This window comes from Serinus canaria, chromosome 18, assembly GCF_022539315.1.
Source record: "Serinus canaria isolate serCan28SL12 chromosome 18, serCan2020, whole genome shotgun sequence".
Taxonomy (NCBI): domain Eukaryota; kingdom Metazoa; phylum Chordata; class Aves; order Passeriformes; family Fringillidae; genus Serinus; species Serinus canaria.
In genome coordinates, this window is record NC_066331.1 from 10,740,221 (window position 1) to 10,759,640 (window position 19,420).

General features: G+C 52.1%; 1 protein-coding gene and 1 long non-coding RNA gene across 2 annotated transcripts in view; both read left to right on the forward strand.

Annotated features, from left to right (window-relative positions):
• STX8 (syntaxin 8) overlaps positions 1-19,420 on the forward strand; it is a 78,238-nt gene that overhangs the window by 3,001 nt on the left and 55,817 nt on the right. Inside the window, exons 3-6 of the mRNA XM_050981252.1 lie at positions 2,997-3,091; positions 3,642-3,752; positions 9,979-10,103; positions 11,371-11,463. Of these exons, the coding sequence (XP_050837209.1) occupies positions 2,997-3,091; positions 3,642-3,752; positions 9,979-10,103; positions 11,371-11,463 (424 nt within the window). The remainder of the gene's footprint in view (positions 1-2,996; positions 3,092-3,641; positions 3,753-9,978; positions 10,104-11,370; positions 11,464-19,420) is intronic.
• LOC127060239 (uncharacterized) lies at positions 575-1,687 on the forward strand. Its single transcript, XR_007779021.1, has 5 exons — positions 575-633; positions 748-837; positions 913-1,050; positions 1,089-1,164; positions 1,241-1,687. It is a non-coding gene; the product is annotated as an uncharacterized LOC127060239 (long non-coding RNA).

Genomic DNA, 19,420 nt, shown 5'->3' on the forward strand with positions numbered 1-19,420 from the left:
TTAATTACCTTTAATTACCTGACTGCAGAGCTGGAGGCCACACAGAGGCTTCAGCACTCCCAAAGTCTCTGATCCCCTGTGCTGGTTTGGATCTGCTGCCATGGTGGTGTTGGGTGCTTTGGTCCAGAGGTGGATTTTGGCTGCCTCAGCCTGGCTGCATCTGCTCTCTGCTGTGTCTGGTGGTGTTTGAGGGCAAACCCCAGCCAGTCAGGCAGGTTCAGTCTCCTGAGGCTCTCCTGCTCCATCCCAGACAGGTTCAGTCTCCTGAGGCTCTCCTGCTCCATCCCAGACAGGTTCAGGCTCTCAGGCTCTCCTGCTCCATCCCAGACAGGTTCAGGCTCTCAGGCTCTCCTGCTCCATCCCAGACAGGTTCAATCTCTCAGGCTCTCCTGCTCCATCCCAGACAGGTTCAAGCTCTCAGGCTCTCCTGCTCCATCCCAGACAGGTTCAGGCTCTCAGGCTCTCCTGCTCCATCCCAGACAGGTTCAGGCTCTCAGGCTCTCCTGCTCCATCCCAGACAGGTTCAATCTCTCAGGTCTCCTGCTCCATCCCAGACAGGTTCAATCTCTCAGGTCTCCTGCTCCATCCCAGACAGGTTCAGGCTCTCAGGCTCTCCTGCTCCATCCCAGACAGGTTCAGGCTCTCAGGCTCTCCTGCTCCATCCCAGACAGGTTCAGGCTCTCAGGCTCTCCTGCTCCATCCCAGACAGGTTCAGGCTCTCAGGCTCTCCTGCTCCATCCCATACAGGTTCAGACTCTCAGGCTCTCCTGCTCCATCCCAGACAGGTTCAATCTCTCAGGCTCTCCTGCTCCATCCCAGACAGGTTCAATCTCTCAGGTCTCCTGCTCCATCCCAGACAGGTTCAATCTCTCAGGCTCTCCTGCTCCATCCCAGACAGGTTCAGGCTCTCAGGCTCTCCTGCTCCATCCCAGACAGGTTCAATCTCTCAGGCTCTCCTGCTCCATCCCAGACAGGTTCAGACTCTCAGGCTCTCCTGCTCCATCCCAGACAGGTTCAATCTCTCAGGCTCTCCTGCTCCATCCCAGACAGGTTCAGTCTCTCAGGCTCTCCTGCTCCATCCCAGACAGGTTCAATCTCTCAGGCTCTCCTGCTCCATCCCAGACAGGTTCAGACTCTCAGGCTCTCCTGCTCCATCCCAGACAGGTTCAATCTCTTAGGCTCTCCTGCTCCATCCCAGACAGGTTCAATCTCTCAGGCTCTCCTGCTCCATCCCAGACAGGTTCAGACTCTCAGGCTCTCCTGCTCCATCCCAGACAGGTTCAATCTCTCAGGCTCTCCTGCTCCATCCCAGACAGGTTCAATCTCTCAGGCTCTCCTGCTCCATCCCAGACAGGTTCAGGCTCTCAGGCTCTCCTGCTCCATCCCAGGCAGGTTCAATCTCTCAGGCTCTCCTGCTCCATCCCAGACAGGTTCAGGCTCTCAGGCTCTCCTGCTCCATCCCAGAGCATCCAGTCAGGGTCTGGCAGCACTGCCCCTGCTGCTGCTGCCTCTGGGGCTTCAGGAGGGCAGGGCTGAGAGTGAGAGCAGATTTTCCTCTCTGGTTCCAGTTCCCCACAGAGCAGCTGGGGTTGCTGCCCGTTGTAAGCCACAGCTTGTAAACAAGAGGCACAGCAAGTCTTAATTAGCATGACTTACATTGTTAATTGCAGTTTGAGTGGCTTTTTATGCATAACTGGAATGAAAAGAAATAATAGCTGAGGAAGAAAAACTCAGAGGATAATGTGAGTTTGAGTTGGGAAGGGGTGGGGGGAAAGCAGGAGGGTTCCTGCAAGCCTGGGGTTTGCTTGCAGCAGGGAAGAATGGCTGAATTACATTTTTACTGAGAGCAGACACATCTGGGGCTTGGGCAGGTCAGTGGTGAGAAGGGATTGGGGAGCTGGGTGCTGCTGAGAAGGGAAATGGAACAATCTGGATTTCTCTGGGGTCTTAAGTTTCAAGTCTGGAGGAGTTCAGTGCAGGGAATGTGTGAGCCTGTAGCAGCCTTCTCTCTGATCCTGGGAGCTGGGGAAGAAACCCAGTGGCAAAAGAGGCTGGTGCATGTATTTTTACTGAAGATCAGAGGAAAGAGCTGGAAATTTATCTGGAAAATATTAAAATGTGCTGAAATGTTTTGCCCATATAAAGAAGTATGTTTATAAAGACTTGAAAGACAGCTTTCCATATTCATCAACATTAATGCCTCAGAGTTGTGTTTGTGAAACTGTTCCATTGTTTTGTAAGCAGTGACTCCTGGCTCTGAACGGGCTCTCTGGGCTTGCAGTGGAGCCCTTTACACCTGTGCAGTAAAAGCTAAATATACATGGCAGATCCCAGGACATTCCTCTGGCTGCCCTGGAGGACTCCAGACCCTGGCAGGGGCTCAGAGACCTTGGCACGGGTCATAAACACCTGAGCCTTTGATTTTAGCCCATGGAAACAATTACCAACTCTGGGTGAGGAGTTACAAGCCACAAGGGTTTGAGTAGAATGACAGTGAATTTGCCACAGGGTGAAAATGTAGAATTTTGGGGTTTAGAATGGGGGTTCAAGAGGCAAGATGGAGGAATCTGGGTGTGTCCTGTCCTTCTCCTTCTTGTCCTCCATCTCCTGCTGTGATGGTGACACTTCTGGATTGGTTTAGAGCAGAGACAGACTGTCTAACACAGGTGATAGGGATTGGGAAATTATTGTAAATAAAGCACAGGTAGTTCTTAGTATAAAAAGCCAACAGCAGCCCAAGGGCAGGGACTGAGCCACAACCCGACCTGCTGGACAGATCTCAGCAGGGCAGAGAGAGAATGTGATAGGTAAGAGAAAATAAACAACCTTGGAAAGCAGAGCTGAGGAGTCTTGACTTCTTCTTTGAGTGTGGGGCTGGGAAAAAAAACTTTTTAATACCTGGGGAGCCATTTCAGCAACAAACTTGAGATACATCTACATGAAATGTGGTGCAGCTCTGGCAGAGCAGGCCAGTGACAATGTCTGTGTTCCCCCAGGTCAACGTGGCCATCAGGTCCTCACTGCAGAGCCTCAGGGAGAAGATTGAGCAGCTGAGGGAGCAGCTGCTGCGGGCGGTGTCCACACGGCAGATGTATCTGTGCCCAGCAGCTGCCCCGGGGGCTGGGGCACGCTGCAGGATGTGCTGTGCAGGATGTGCTGTGTAAAATGTGTGTCAAGTGTGCTGGGAAAAGTGTGCTGTGCAGAATGTGCTGTGCAAAGTGTGCTGTGCAGAATGTGCTGTGCAGGATTGTGCTGTGCAGGATGTGCTGTGCAAAGTGTGCTGTGCAGAATTGTGCTGTGCAAAGTGTGCTGTGCAGGATTGTGCTGTGCAAAGCGTGCTGTGCAGAATGTGCTGTCCAAAGTGGGTTGTGCAGAATGTGCTGTCCCCCCCTGCCACAGGCTCTGGCTTTCCCCTCGTTCCCTCTGCAGGGCACTTGGGCACAGAAGGGTCTGGGTCTCTGTGCTGCTGCTGTCACTGTCAGGGCAGCTGCAGTGCAGGAAGGACCAGGCACCTCTGGGCTGCTGGGACAGAGCCTGGCTCTGGTCACCTCTGTGTCCCCATCCTTGACAGGATGGGCTGAGAGGAGCTTGAGGAGAGCTCTGAGGCCTTGTGAGTTTGGTCCTTAACCCAGAGCCACCAGCACCCAGCTGGAGGGGGACAGGAGGCAGAACTTGGTGGACGAGCTCCTGACCCGGCACAGGCAGCTGGAGGCATCCTACAGGAATGAAGGCCCCGAGCCAGACATGAGCAGGTATGGCCCTGTCCTCTCCAATCCAGGGGATCTGAGCTTTGGGGGCATCTGGGGTGACCACTGAGCTTGCCTGCCCCTGCAGGTACCAAAGGGAGGCATTGCTCAGAAAGGAGGTGGTTTTGTCAGTGACAGCATATTCCTGGTAGCTCTCCTGATGCCTGGAGAGGCTCCTGGAGCAGAGGCTGGACAGAATTAAAGGAATAAAGTTTATTAAATGTATGAAAAGACCTTCAAAGGATCCACCTGGGGCAGTGCAAGAGCCCAGCCAGGGCTGCAGCCAGGATGGAGCCAGCATGGACTCAGGCTCAGGAGTTCTCACCCTTTGATGAGCTCTGCTCCATTCCCAGCCTGGGGCTCAGGGTCCAATCCCACTCCAGGGGATGCAGTCCCACCCTCCCAGGCTGCTCTCCTCCATTCCCTGCTGTTTGCACTTTTTGGGGCTGGAGCTGCAGCGGTGTCCTTGGTTCTGGGGCTGGACAGGGATTGTTCTGTGTGCCTGAGCTGGGAGGAGACCTTGCTGACACTTTCTGTGGAGTTCAGAGCTATTCACCAGTGCAGTGCACAGCCTGGGAAATAAGAAAGATAAAACTGAAGGCAAACAAGAGGAAAATACCAAAATCCCTTGATAATTTCAAGCCCCATTAGACATGATCAGGGATTCCAGTATTTTCCAGCAGAAGATAACATCAGAGAGTATTTATTTGCTAGTGCTGCAAGGCTTGATGTTTTATAGTTCTCTTTTAACTTCTTTTATTAAAAATGGATAAAACTATGCCAGATATTCCATCTGGTGAATTCCCAGCCCTTCCCAAATGTCCCTGTGGGTCTGGTTTTTAGGGGTACAGGCAGAGACACCTCAGGGCCTGGATCTTGTGCCAGGAAATCCAACTTTGCTCTCTTGCCTGAGCCTGGGCTGGGAGTGGGTCTGTAGGGAAGGGGCTCGGGGAGAGCTTGGAAGGAATTTGGAAGGAGTTTGGAGGGATTCTTGAAAGGATCTTGGAAGGACTTTGGAGGGATCTCAGAAGGAATTTGGAGGGAGTTTGGAGGGATTCTTGAAAGGATCTTGGAGGGATCTTGGCAGGATCTCAGAAGGAGCTTGGGAGCATCTCAGAAGGATCTTGGCAGGAGCTTGGGGGGATCTTGGCAGGACTTTGGAGGGATCTTTGCAGGAGCCTGGGGGGATCTTGGCAGGACTTTGGAGGGATCCTGGCAGGATCTCAGAAGGATCTTGGCAGGATCCTGGCAGGCCCTGGCAGGAGCTGGTGCCAGGCACGGAGCCCCCGGGCTCTGCAGGGCTCAGCTGCCGTTCCCAGCTCGGGGTCCCTCTGCAATCCTGGCAGATCCTGGCCCAGCTCTGGGATCCTGGAGGTGGCAGAGCCCCCCTGGGCTGTGCCTGGGGCTGACTCTCAGCTTTCCCCTGCATTAGAACAATCAGCACCCGGGGTTTGATGGGGCTGAGCACTGACACTTGCCTGGCTTGTGCTGCTTTTCCAGATCTAATCCAGGCCTGATGTGACAGCCCTCGGTGCCCAGGCCCTGCTCTTGCCAGCAGCCCTTCCTTTCATTAACCTTCCTGCCCCACTGATCACATGTTTGCTGCCCAGGGCCTGGGGCTGGGAGCTGTGCCCTGAATTAAGCTGCTTTACGTCTGCTCAGCCCTCGGCGAGTTCCACATCCTGTGAGAGCTGCTCTGAAGCTGTTTCTGGGCTGCAGGGCTGGGCTTTAATGCTCTCGGGGCTGATCCCAAGTGACAACTGCTGCAGGACTCTCCCTGGCTGGGGACAGCGTTCCTGCCCCTCCGGCCCTAATTAAGGAGCCCCTGGAATTCCCAGGGCAGGGCTGGGCTGTTTGTGTGCCCCCCTGGAGCAGGGCCAGCTCCGTTTCCTTTGGTGGGGATTTAATGACAATTCCAGGGTCTTCTGCCCCTTTTTCTCCTTGGGAGGATCTGTGCAGGCAGTTGGAGCAGGGGCTGCAGTGAGGCAGAATTCCCAGGGCCTCACTCCATTCCCAAGGCAGGAGTGGGGAAAGCAGCCAGGAATGTGACTCTGGGTGCCACAGGTCAGACTTTAGAGTATTGAAACATTTGTGGAGACAGAGGGATGGGAATGGTCCCACTCCTGTCTGACCAGGTCTCAGGCTGGAGGAGTCCATGTCAGTCACCAGAGAATCCATGAATTGCCTGCCCTTCCTTGGTGTCTCTTGGAATTCCTCAAAAACAGAGACAGCTTCTGGTGCCCGTAGGACACAGCCCTTCAGTGAGAGCTATCCCAGGTACATTTTAGAAGAGTCCATAATCTCTTTTCTCCTCAGTGTTGGTCACCATTTTCCTGGTTGAAGCCTCTCCTGGCAGATGGAAGGGATTTCAGCCTGATCCAAACAGGAATTTCACCTGATGCCAAACAGGCTTCAGTCCATGTGTGCCAGCTTCAGGTGTCAGCTGCCTTTGGCAGTCTGGCTCTTGTTTGAGGGGGACAGATAAGAAAAGAAGGAAAGAAGGAAATGAGATCAGCAGGAGTTGTTTAGGTGCCTGAAAGCCCTTCCTGGTGTCCTCCCTCCTTCCCAGCTGTGCTGGAGCCTCCTGGCTGCAGCTGCAGCATCCTGGGATGGGGATGGCTCAGGTGGGTGGAACAGAGGGAATTGTCCCCCCAGGGAGCCCCTGAGTGCCAGGATCAGACCTGGGCTGGGCTGGGGCTTCCCAGGGTTCAGGTGGCTCTGTGGTCAGGGGAGCCCAGCCCCTCCTCAGGCAGCACCTGCAGCCCCCAGGCCCTGGGGCAGTGGGAGCAGAGAGCCCCAGGGAGATTCCCTGGAATGGAACAGCAGCTCTTGTGCTGCTGGGCTGGAAATCCTCTGCCAGCTGCAGGGACTGCTGGAGGCTCCCCATCAGGAGAGGTTCCTGTGAGGAAATCTCCCCCTGGATGGTGCCTGGAGGGGACTTGGAACTGCCTGTGCTCATGTGGCCTCTCCTGGGTTTTTGGAGAGATGGAGAGGGTTTCTATTTCATACAGAACATTGGTTTCTATTAGAATATTGTTATACTTATATTGAAAATTCATATGGTTTTCTTTTTCAGATTTCTATATTTATATAGAAAATTGTTTTACTTATTAGCTTGGAGCTTCCTAAGAATACAGAGTGAGCACTGTAAGTGAGAGAATGCCCCAGTCCTGCAGCTCCCCTGTGGAGAGTGACCTGTGAAGCCAGGCTGGGGTGCCCTGGGTGCTTCAAAGAGCCCCTCTGTAGTTCAGGGAATGTTCAAGTGATCATCCACCCAACTGTCAGATGACCCAGGTTTTGTTTGAGACTCAGTCTTGCTGATCAGCCTTGTAAAGCCCTAAGCCTCGATGTGTGGCCTGAAGTAAGTGCTGGTTGAGTAATCTAAGTTACTTGGGAGGTGTTCTGAGAATTATCAGTGAAACAAAGGACAAGCCCTCCCTTGTTAGGCAGTGACAGAGCTCCCTGATTTTAAACCCCATCACCTTTTTCTGCTCGGGCACATCGCTGAGCCCTGTAATTAGTTAAATCTGCTCCCCTCATCAAAAGCCATCCCCACGCTGCAGTGCTCCGTGAGGCTCCCCAGATTTGCCTGATTAACTTGTGGAGGCAGTGGGTGGCTAATGGGATAAGCTTTAATCTTCACACCAGGCAGGGCAGGAGGAAGTGGGGCTGTGTGCAGGGGAAGGCAGTTACCAAACATGTCACAAAGATTACTGTGAGCAGCACACCCCTGGGCATGACCCAGCCCCCAGGAGCAGGGCAGGCACTGCTGGGAGGGAGAGAGGCACAACACAAATTATCCCAGATTTGCTTGCCTTGGCTGTTTTTGAGCAGGCAGGAAGAGCTGTGCTGGTTGTAGCAAGCAGAGTTTCTGTTCCCTTTGCTTTGGTTAAACAGCTCTGGCAGCAGTTGTTACCTGGGGTTTGTGTCCCTCTAATTGAGGGGAATTGGGTGAGCTGCAGTGCTGGTTCCACCTTGAGCAGAGCAGTGTTTCTGTTGTGGTCACAATCTGGTGCCGTGGTGGGCCTGGGGGATAAAAGAGCCCCCTGAACCCCCAGAGTGGGGAGGAAAGCTGGGCAGTGTGGGAAACTGCATGCCAGGTGTGTGATCCAGCCCCCTGGCAGCCCTGGGGATTCCATGGAGGGCAGGGCAGGGCTAGAACAGTGCCAGCTCCTCTCTGGGGCTGCCCTGAGCACCCACTGGCCATGGCCCAGCAGGGCTGCCTCTGCTCCAGACTCAATGTCACTGCACTGGGGAAGGGAGAGGCTGAGATTGACAAAAAGTGCTTTTTAGCCACTTTCAGGAAAAAAGGGATTTTCCATATTTCTTTCTATATTTTTAGTCATATTTTTTCCATATTTACTCTTTCTTTATTTTTTCCCTGTATTTGTTTTCTTTCCCTGTATTTCTGTTTTTTTCCCTATATTTGTTTTTTTTCCCCATATTTGGGTGTTGTTCCCCGCCCCCCATATTTGGGGTTTTTCCCCCCCCATATTTGGGGTTTTTCCCTCCCCCCCCATATTTGGGGTTTTTCCCTCCCCCCCATATTTGGGGTTTTTCCCTCCCCCCCATATTTGGGTTTTTTCCCTCCCCCCCATATTTGGGTTTTTTCCCTCCCCCCCATATTTGGTTTTTCCCCCCCCCATATTTGGTTTTTCCCCTATATTTGTTATTTTCTTTTTTTCCCTGTTTATTTTTCCATTTCCCATTCTGCCTGCCGCTGAGCCGGAGCGCGGTGCCCGCCCTGCCGCGGCCAGGGAGAGGAGCTGCAGGCTCTGCTCCGGGCGATTTTCCTGCAGCGCTGCTCCATCCCAGGCCAGGAGATGTCCCCAGCTGCCCGGGATTGCTGCAGGAGCCCCGGCCGGGCCGGGCTGGGCCAGGAGCTCCTGCAGTGCCCCCTGTGCCCCCAGTGCCCTCCTTGGGCACAGAGGGGTGCCCGGCCCAGGGGGGCACTGGGCAGGTCAGAGCAGCTCCATAAAAACTCAGTTTAAAACACCAAAACAACTGCAGCGTTCTCATTTAGGTCTGGGTTATTATTATTAGTTCTTTTAATTACCCCAAGGGGCAATAATTGGGCACTTGAGAGATCCTAAAAGCCCTCCCTGCTCTGGGGTGGTTTGTGGGAGTGCTTTGGGGAAGAGCAGGGAGAAGGGAAAATGGGGATGAAATGCAGAGTTGAAAGAAAGGAAAGCAGAAGCAAAAGCCCCAAGTTGTGAACATTTGGGGGAAGCAGCCTCACGGTGCCTCCCCAAACCTGAGCTGCAGCTCTGGGCTCAGGGACTCTGTCTGCTGGGAGGTTTGTCCTGCAGGAGAAACCAGGGAAGAGCTGGAAGGCAGAGAGCAGGAATCTGGTACTGAGGAAGTACTGGAGTGGGGTTTTGTTTTACTGCCTGGATTTATGTGCCCTGGACATGGAAATCTTGTTTTCTGTGGTCACCAGGGAGGTGTCTGTAATGTGAACAATCTCAAGTCATAATTCTTTGAAAAGAAAACCAATTATTTAATTACTCTTTCATTTAGCAGTTTGTGCTCCTGGCTTCTCGTTCGGGTTGATGCCTGACTAGGAGATGCAGGAAGGGAGCTGTGTCCATCTGCAGTTCCCAAAATTCAGGAATGTTCCTGCCTAGGTTTGGTCAGGCTTGCAGGGAATTAAGTGTCATCTGATTTGCATCTCTGTTAACGAGTGGGTCCTTCTGCTGTTTGAGGCTGTAGCAGTATTTTTATTTTTATAATCCAGGAATAATCTGTATTCCCAGGAATGCTGTGTGCTCTACATGCAAACAGCATTTTATATGGATTTATTATACAACCATTTATCCCTGTAAGATGAATTCTGTCCTTCCTTGCCACTTCCAGCCTGTGGGGTGGATTTGTTCTTGGGGATTGTTTTGGGTGATCCCTGCTGGGCTGCACAGAGGGCTCAGCTCTGGGTGCTGCTGTGTGCCAGGGCAGAGCAGGGGTGGGAATCACTCACTGGGACCCTGGGTGCTGTGTGCCAGGGGACAGACACCCAGGCAGGGCTGGGAATCACTCACTGGGACCCTGGGTGCTGTGTGCCAGGGGACAGACACCCAGGCAGGGCTGGGAATCACTCACTGGGACCCTGGGTGCTGTGTGCCAGGGGACAGACACCCAGGCAGGGCTGGGAATCACTCACTGGGACCCTGGGTGCTGTGTGCCAGGGGACAGACACCCAGGCAGGGCTGGGAATCACTCACTGGGCTCTTTTCAGGTCCAGCCTCATGGCAGGAGGGGCCAGACGAGGCACCCCCAACCCCTGGCTCTTGGAAGAATCGGAGGAGACCAGAGGACTTGGCTTTGATGAGCTCAGGCAGCAGCAGAGAAGGATCATTGAAGGTACAAGAGCCTTTCTGGTTGCTTTGAGCATCTCTGGGACTCTGAGAGGAGCTTTGGTTTGGAGCTCAATACACCAGCCTGAGATGAAGTTTTATTCTTTACAGATGTCAAACACAGCAGCTCCAGGCAGCTGCTCTCTGTGTTTGCAGGAGCAGCACTGTGCTTGCAGGGTTCTTACCTGGATGCAACTTGTTAAATTAAAGTTTGGAAGTCCTGATTTTGCCCATATTCGTGGTTTTGGTGTGCAGTGGGATCACATGACTGCACTGGCTGGAGGGGCTGTGCTGGGTGCATTAAAGGTCTTGTTGAATCGGGACAAGGTGAGAATTAACTCATCCAAAAAGGTTCTCAGATTTTGGCCCTCTGCACCCATGAGGAGTCCCTGACTTTGGGAGTGTTGGGAGAGCTCAGTCTGGGGAGGTCAGGTGGCTGCTGAGCCACCAGGCAATTCCAGTCCAGGCAATTCAAGTCCTAGAAGTGATGCAGTGAAATCAGTCTCAGGAGAAGCCTGCTTCCCTCTGCCTGGGAGCAAGTGCTGTGCAGCTCAGGAGCACACCTGATGGTCCAGGAGGGGCCTCAGCTGCGTTCTTAATTACATTGCAGGTAATTAAACTGGGGCTGCAGGAGTGGAGGGCGTCCTGGCCAGCCCATTTGGGCATCCCTGCTGTGCCCTGGGCACTGACCCTCTGCAGCTCCTCCTGTGCCCCCCTGGCAGCTCTGGGCAGGGGGAGCTGCACGTTTCTGGGAGGGGTTCCCTGCAGGGCCCAGGGGATGTGGCTCTTCCCCCAGGAGCTCTGGGAGCACCTCACATTGTCACTGCCCTCATCCCCTCAGCTCTCCCAGCCCTCCGTGTCCTCTCGCAGCTTTAAAAATCTCTGAATTCTTTGGTGTTTGCATCACCTGTTTTCTTTTATTCATGTTAGAAGTTGCTTGGAAAATTTAAAAAGGCTAATCTGGAGCTTGCCAGAAAATCCCCTGCATTTATGATTGAGTAACAGCTAAATGTTAAATTCTTGGATTTTTTTTTTTTTTGGATCCTCAGCAAAATGTCCCAGCCAGAGCAGAGAAATTATTTACCCATCATTCACATTATTTCAAGAGTACTGTTGCCATAAGGATTAATTTTCATGTTGTGTTCATGTGTTTTTCTTAATACATTTTAGCCCTTGAAGCACAGAGTAGATTTTTTCCTTCACTTCTACCTGTTTTATGTAGCCTGGCATTTCAGCAGCTTTTGGAAGTAATTGAATATATTTTCCTGGTACAGAACAAGATGCTGGACTCGATGCTCTTTCTTCAATCATATCCAGGCAGAAACAAATGGGGCAGGAAATTGGGAATGAGCTGGACGAGCAGAACGGTAAGGACAAGGTCTCACCTCACTTTTCTGTAAATCTGGGATGTGGAGTTTCCTCTCCTCACACAGCTGCTCCCCCTGCCCACCAGAGCAGCAGCTGGCACTGGAGGTTTGTGTTCCAGCAGTGCAGACTGTGCTCACTGGTTTCACTGTGCCCCCTCCAGCCCCTGGGGGCTGTCACAGCACTTGGGATGTTCCCCCAGCCTGCCTTTGAACAGAGGCATTGCTGATTGCTGCTCCAGAGCACTGAATGGATGTTGTGCTCCATCCTCTGCCTTTTTCTGTTGTGTTGCAGGGCTTCACTTGAGCATTCTCATTGTGTCTCCTTCCTGACCAGAGAATGGAGAAGTCTTGAGGCAGCGATTAAAGGAGCAGCATTGCATTGTTTGCTGCCAGTGCCTGGGTTGGGGAGGGGTTGTGGCAGTGAGTGTAGCTCAAGTTCAATGTCATATTGACCCAGGAGAGCTCCTGGCTCCTTTCAGAGGAGCCACTGGCCGAGTGCAGTTGTTCTCCTGCAATAATAAATGAATACAAGTGCTTTGTTACTCACCTCATTGTGGCATGAGCTGCCTCTGGCAGAGCAGATCCTCCTGACTTCTCCATTCCTGCCACCTGGAACAGCCCAGTGGGAGCCCTGGGCTTCATCCCTGAGCAGTGCAAGGTTCTTTTCCTTGCTGAGAACCTGGAACCCAGCCCTGATTCCTGCTTCTTCCCGGGGTGGTGTTTGCCCTCTGCAGTCTCTGGGAGTTTGGAAACCTCTGCTCAGAGTGAGGAGTTCCACACTCACATCTCTGCACACGGAGGAGGCAGGAGGGTGGATTTCTCCTGTTTGCCACAGCTAATCTCAGGAGGGATGGGAAATGCCTAGAATATGTCTTTGTTTATTAATCTTAGGGTTGTTGAGGAAGGGTTTGTGCAGCTGGGACAGACCATGCTCGGTGCTCTTGTCATATTTGGATCCTCTGCCTCCTGTGAGGAAAGGCATTTTCAATTAGGGGTCTCGTCTCATAGGTCCCTTTATTAATTGTTGGTTATGTAGTCATATTAATTGCTTTTTTTTTTTTTTTTGCCATAAATAGGAAACAGGTGGGAAGCATGAGCATGTTTATGGATTCTCTGTGAAACTTTGGTTTCTCCTCAGGAAAACACACAATCTGTGTCCCATTTCCCTGTTGGGGGTTGGGGATGGTTCCCCAAATTCTTTTTTGGGACCCTAAAGGTTCTGTGTTTTGTGCCACTGCAATTTTGCCAGACTTCTTCTAGCAATGAGACCCAGAAATATCTGTGAAATGGAATATATTTAACCCTTCTTTTTACAAGTACTGCAGATAGTGCTGGTGCTGTTTGTCTTAGAGATGGTTACAAAGCCTTGAGCAAATTCCTGTGTTTCCTTGGAGCTCTGCCTTGAGCCAAGGCAGCCCTTCCTCAGCAGAGGGGAGCTTTGTGGGTGCTCTGAGCAGGGAGAGGTGGGGAGTGTGTGCTGCTCCTGGGGGCTGCTCAGAGCTGCCAGCCCTGCAGAAGTGTCAGCAGGAGAGGCTGCAGCTGCCCGGAGGAGTTGGGAGCAGCCTGACTCTCCAGATGTGGGGCAGATCACTCAGCACTTCCTCCATCTCTGCCAGGCCAGTGGAACTCCCCTGTTTCCTCTGACTTGATGCAATCCCTTTTTCTGGGCTTTTTTGGCAGATATGGGGGGAGAAGGTCAGACATTTGTTTGCCACTGGTACCCTGGAAAAGCTGAAGTCCTTAGCAATATTTTCCAGGGGCTGTTTTCCCTGTGCACATCTTACTTCATGCCCCTGCCTAACCATGAGCAGACTTTGCTCAGGCTCCATGCCAAGCTCTGTCACTGCTGCTGGCCCAGGTTGATGAGGATAACTGCCCTGCAATTTCCCCTTCCCTGGAATCCCTTTCCTTCCTGGTGCTGAGTGATAATGGCATCGTCTGCCTTGTGGGGAGGCAGGGGAAGTTCATCTTCATTAAATGCTGCTTCAACATTTCTCTTTCCTGCAGTCAGACTTTCCAGCAGAGAGCCCCTTTCTGTGGGAAGCCTCACTTCCCCTTGCCTGGCTGCTGGGGATGTTCCCACCTTCTGCAGCTTGTCCTGCTGCTCAAGTAGAGCCTGGCTTCATTCAGGAGCAGCTGATAATTGCATTAATTAATGACTGAGCCCCTGGGGAGCTGGGTGCCCATTCTCCAGGCCTGTTTGTTCCATTGCCAGGCAGCCCCGGCTCCCTGGGGGTGTTTGCACCCTCAGCTCTCGGGGCTGCCCAGAGGCATTCAGGCACTGTCCCCTGGCGCCAGCTGGGCTAGCTGTGCCTTTGCAGATGCACCAGCACCAATGAGGTTTACTCCTCACTGCTTTGTGTCTGTTAAATGACTGCAAAGTGATTAAACCCCTTTGGGAGGGAGGTGCTGCTGCTCCTGAGGGGCAGGAGCAGGAGCAGGGCTGGAGCTTTGTCCCCGGGCATCCCTGGGCTCTGGGGGCAGCTGTGCCCATGGAGAGTCCTGCCCATGGACCCAGGTGACATCAGCCTGCCTGAGCCCCACCCATCTCTGAAAGAACCTCTGGAGGCAGCAGGGGCTCTCAGGTGGGATCCTTGCATTGCAGAATGTTCTGGAAGAGCCCGTTCCCCCAGGGTCCAGCTGGGGTGGATATTGGTGGCACAGAATGTTCTGGAAGAGCCCGTTCCCCCAGGGTCCAGCTGGGGTGGATATTGGTGGCCCAGAATGTTCTGGAAGAGCCCGTTCCCCCAGGGTCCAGCTGGGGTGGATGTTGGTGGCCCAGAATGTTCTGGAAGAGCCCGTTCCCCCAGGGTCCAGCTGGGGTGGATGTTGGGGTGGCTGAGCCCCATCCTTGGCTCTCACTGTGCAGCACCCCTGTTGTAGTGGGGGTCTCTGGTGGTTCTGTGCTCAGGTTTTCCCTGCAGCCCTGTCCTGCAGGTTTGGTGGCCCTGCTTGAAGCTGATTTGGGCTCTTTGCAAACCTCCTGAGCCAGGCATTTTGCACTGATGAGCAAAAGAGAAGCTGGGTACCAGGAGACATTTTTTTTTTTCCAGCCTCAGGAGTCTGCTAGCAGTGGGGATTAGCAAAAGAATTTTCCCATCATTAGCTCCAAATTTGGCCCCAGACAACTTTCTGTAATCCTTTCATCTGTTCCATAAAAAAAATAAAAAAGAAAGAAAATAGTGTAAATGGCCTCTGGCCCTGGTGATGAGGCAATCTAATCTAGTGCAATAATTGTGGAAGAATGCTTTCAGAAACTGTGAATGCTGTTTGTTTTACCCTTATAGAGATGTTGTTTTCTCATTATGACATGCTTGCATGAGAATGGAGTACTCTGGGATGGATGGTAAATATTGGGAGCTTGCAAAACTCGCCCTGTTTGGCATTTTTCCCTGCCAGGATGATTTCTTTGCTCTTTTGCTTCCGGCTCCTCTGAACTTCATAGCAGGGCATAAATAAATTCATGGGTAGATAAGCTGCAAAATCAGACCCTTCATGTCCTTCTCCTGGTCAGGAGAGTGCTGTGCCCAGTCAGGGTGTTCCTGCCCAGAATGGATCATTTGAAGTAAACCATCTCTCATCATAATCCTTTAATTATATGGTTATGTAACGTTTTGAATTTCTTGTCAAAATCCAGTTTCTGAAACCGACCAGAAATTGTGGCATGATGTTTTTGTTTACAATAGCTTTGGCAAGCAAGGTTGCAGTGTCACCTCTGGTCACAGTGGGTGGCACAAACTCCTGCAGGGGGACTCAGCTCGGCCTGTGGGAGATTTTGGTTACCCTGATGCCCGTGGTATTTGCTGCCATCAAAGTGTGTGAGCCTGGAGCCTGTTCTGGCCACTCTGAGCACACCTGGAGAATTGTCCTGGCCTCATCACTAAAGGAGTGAAAACATCCCTGCTGCTGCCAGCACTTCCTGGGGGCAGCAGCAGAGTGACATTCCCCTCTCCAGGGCAGTGCTCAGCTCCTGTGCAGCAGGACATGGGCAGTAAGGGCTTCCCCTAAGGATTATTTACATGGCTGCTGCAAAACCCTGCAGTCCTTTCACATTTCTGTTTATTGGGAGCGTTTTTGCTGTCATACAAACTAATCAGCACTGGAGTGGTGAGCCCCAGAGCAGGGCTGGGGGTGCATTGCATCATTGTTAGGATTAGTTTGTAAATCAGAAATGATTAAAGATTCAAGTTTCAGGAATGTTCATCATCTTGTCTAAACAATGTCTGTTCCCATCCTATGGAGTGGCAGCCCTGCCTGCTGTGACCCCTTGGAGGTGGCTCCATCCTGCCTGCTGTGACCCCTTGGAGGTGGCTCCATCCTGCCTGCTGTGACCCTTTGGAGGTGTTCAGCATTCCCTGGAAAGGCTGAGCACCAGCAGGTTCAGCTTTGCTGGAAGCCTCCATGGAGGACCATGTGTTTCTAATATTCAGATTAAAAATAGCCATCCCTAGCCCCAGTGACCTCAGACTGTGCAGATAGATTTTAATTTTGCTTCCTGAGCTTATTGTATGGAATAGAAACAATTCAGTGTTACTGGAGCACAGCTCTGTCTTTATTGCACATTGTTTAAGTGGATTTAACCCTTCCTAGGGGAAAAACTACCTTTGCTTTTTGTCTTGAGTGGTCTGAATAGTGCAATACTTGGGCTGGATGTGAACACTGAGAAGCTGGGAGGTGGCAAACCTGAGGTTCCACAGCACTTCCTGGGTGTGTTTTTAGTCCTAAAGCCCTTGCACTCTGCTTTCTGCAGGTCTTGCCTCATTTTTTGCACAGGACTCGATCTCTTCTGGGGCTGAACTGTGTGTTTGTGGTGACAAGAGCTGTTTGTAAGGTCCCTGCCTGGCTCCTTCCAGGTGTGGGAAACGTTTAGAGAGTGAGGCCAGGCTCGTGAGAGGCTTGTGGCAGCAGCAGCAGATAAATGTGGCCTCAGAGCACAGAAGTGTCTGTGCTGCATCCCAGGAGCTGGGGCTGAGCTTTTAACCCATCCTGGGCTCTCCAGGAGTGCCTGGCTTGGCACCCCAGGCTGGGCTGCAGGCAATCAGGGAATGACTGGCCTGGGAAGGAGTTCTGGGGATCACCTGGGTCACCCCCAGCAGGGATTGGGGATGTGGAATCATTTCCTGGTGGAAGATCTTTAACATCACTGAGCCCAGCTGTAAACCTGGCACTGCTGAGTCCACCACAAAACCATGGCCCTGAAATATATCAAAATGTATTGGAAAGGTAGATAAGGCTTGCTTTGCTTGTGGTTTTGAAAAAGAGAGCTTCAAACTCTCTTTGACTGAGCATCCAAACTAAACCTTCACTATCAGTTTTCCTATTTTCCATCTGAGTTGCAGCAGTAGTGTTTCATCTCCCAGGGAAGCTGTCAGAGTCAGAGCACACTCAGACCTGCTGTCAGGAGGGCCATGGTGGGAAGGTCTGTGGGGGAGTTTTAACTCTTCAGAGCAGAGCTGGAGTCGTGTGCAGGCCGTGAGGAATGCAGCCTCGTGCTGGGTGATGAGGATAGAACAAATTATTTGGTGTCTGTCGAGGAAGTAACCCTGCCTGTGCTGCCTGCTGGGTGATGGAAACCAAGGTTACACTGAATTTGCATTGCTTTGAGAAAGGTAGCTACACAAAAAAGTATTTATAGTGTTTCCTAACCTTTTAAATACGAGACTTTGCTGCTTCAGTATTTCCAGTGTTTATTTACCTGTGACATTTCCTGGTATTCTTAAAAGGAAGGTGGAAAAAGCAGGGAAGGCAGTGCAGAGTGGGTCTGTCTCACAGCCTGGCTCAGCAGCCAGATGGGAACCTGCACAGGGAGCTCTGGAGCTCAGGCTCAGGGCAATTTCAACAGTGTTGGATGATTGGAGCAGCAGGAGGAGGTGTGAGGTGTCCTGGCCATGGCTTCACAGAGGGCTGCTGACAGCACGGGGAGGAACAGGGAGCAATCATCCCTGTACAGCCTGTCAGGCTCTGCTGGGCTGGGTTTGCATCCCTGTGCAGCCTGTCAGGCTTTGCTGGGCTGGGTTTGCATCCTTGTGCAGCCTGTCAGGCTTTGCTGGGCTGGGTTTGCCATAAATTCCCATCCTTTTTGGTTGTCTCTCCTCACTCCAGTTTCTGCTCTTGGCCTGTATGGGCTGTCCTTGGTCCCCAGCTGGAGCAGGAATTGTTTTGTCTCCCTGCTCTGTACAGAGCTCACATCCCCTGATAGGAAGCTCAGAACTGCACACTAAAGCAGCACAGGACCTGAAAATGTAAAAGCTAAAACTGAAGGCATCACTTTGAGTGACTGGAAACAGAGCATGGGGAGCAGCCAAGGGCTCAGCAGGGGCTGTGCTGCTGGCTGGGTCTTGCTGCTGTGTGCAGGGGGGATGCAGGGGATGCTGCTGCTGCTCCCAGGGCTGTTTTGTGCTGCTGCTGCTCCCAGGGCTGTTTTGTGCTGCTGCTGCTGCTCCCAGGGCTGTTTTGTGCTGCTGCTGCTGCTCCCAGGGCTGTTTTTTCCTGCTCCCAGGGGTGATTTGTGGTGCTGCTGCTCCCAGGGCTGTTTTATGTTGCTGCTCCCAGGGGTGTTTTTTGCTGCTAGCTCCCAGGGGTGTTTGCAGCCCTGCAGCTGCACCTGGCAGGGATGAAAGCCCCGCTGCTGCCCGGGGCTGCTCACACACAATGAGCCTGGCTGGCCCCTTGGCACGGGCAGCCTTTTTCCTTGAATAGTTCAGGCTGTAAAATCACTGTTCAACATTTGTCTTCTCAATTATGTGGATTTTTCCACAGTTAGTCAATCCCTACCTCACCCAGCCTGTGCTGGGGAGGGGGAAGCTGTCTCCCTCCATCTGTCTGACCAGGGACCAGAGCTGCTGGGGAAATGAGCTTCCAGCTTTTTTCAGCTTTTCAGGATTTTTTGATAAGAATTATGATCTCAAGCATCTTCCTTGTTAAGCCTTGTCTTTTGTTTCCTAACGGGGAGCTCTGGTAGAAGCCTCAACTTTTAGCACATGAGAGTTTCCCATCCTGTTCTGCAGGCATTTGATTTAAACTGTTTAAAAAGAAAACAAAACCTAACTGTAATTGTAGGTATTTCAAAACGCTGATGATTTTTTTCCATGCTAATTTAGCTTTTCCTCTGTTCAAGAAAATCTCGACTTGGGACTGTGGAAGGGGATTTATTTTCCCAGCCTGCTTTCTCAGGATGTCTGTCATGTGTCAGGAAGGAGCAGGGAGGGACAAGCCCAGCCTGTTCTCCTTTACAGCCCCTTTTTGGTCAATCCCTACCTGCCTGGGAGCAGCTGGAATTCCACATCCTGACCTTCCAGTCCTGTTTGTGGCTGAGAAGGGCAGGGGATGGATGGCCCTGTGCAGAGCAGCCTTTGCTGGAGGCTCTAGGAAACTGTCGTGTGAGTTTCTGTATAACTGTATTTATTTTACCCTTGTAGATACACCAAGGTGCTGTAGCTGACCCATTCTCCTCTGGTTTTGGCTGAGTTGGGAAGGTTTGGCTGAATCAGGGAGGGATTTAAGGTCTGAGCCAGGGTCCCCAGTGGTTTCTGTGTGCCCTGAGCTGGTGCTCAGTGAGCAGGACAGGGCTGCTTCAGCGCTTTCTCATGATGACATTTCCCTGCCTCTGGGCAGTGTTTTATTCTCCAGTCCTTAAGCACCACTTAGGCTAAAAATAATGTTATATTTTTAAATATTTGCTATTTGTGGCAGTGAAATACAGCTTGATGGTTCCTACTTCAGCGTGTACATTAAAGACTCTGACTCCAGTGCCTCCTCTGTGCCTTCCCCTTCTCAGAGGGATTTTTGAGGGTTTATGGGGGAGGTTTTAAGGTGGCTGCTCTGTCCCACACCCCTGGCTGTGGGACATCCCAGGAGGAGCTGCTTGGCCAGGCCCTGCTGGAGAGGAGGGGGAGGCAGATGCTCCTGTGTCCTGGTGATCTCACTCAGGGCTGCCAGGCACTTCATGGGCTTTTGA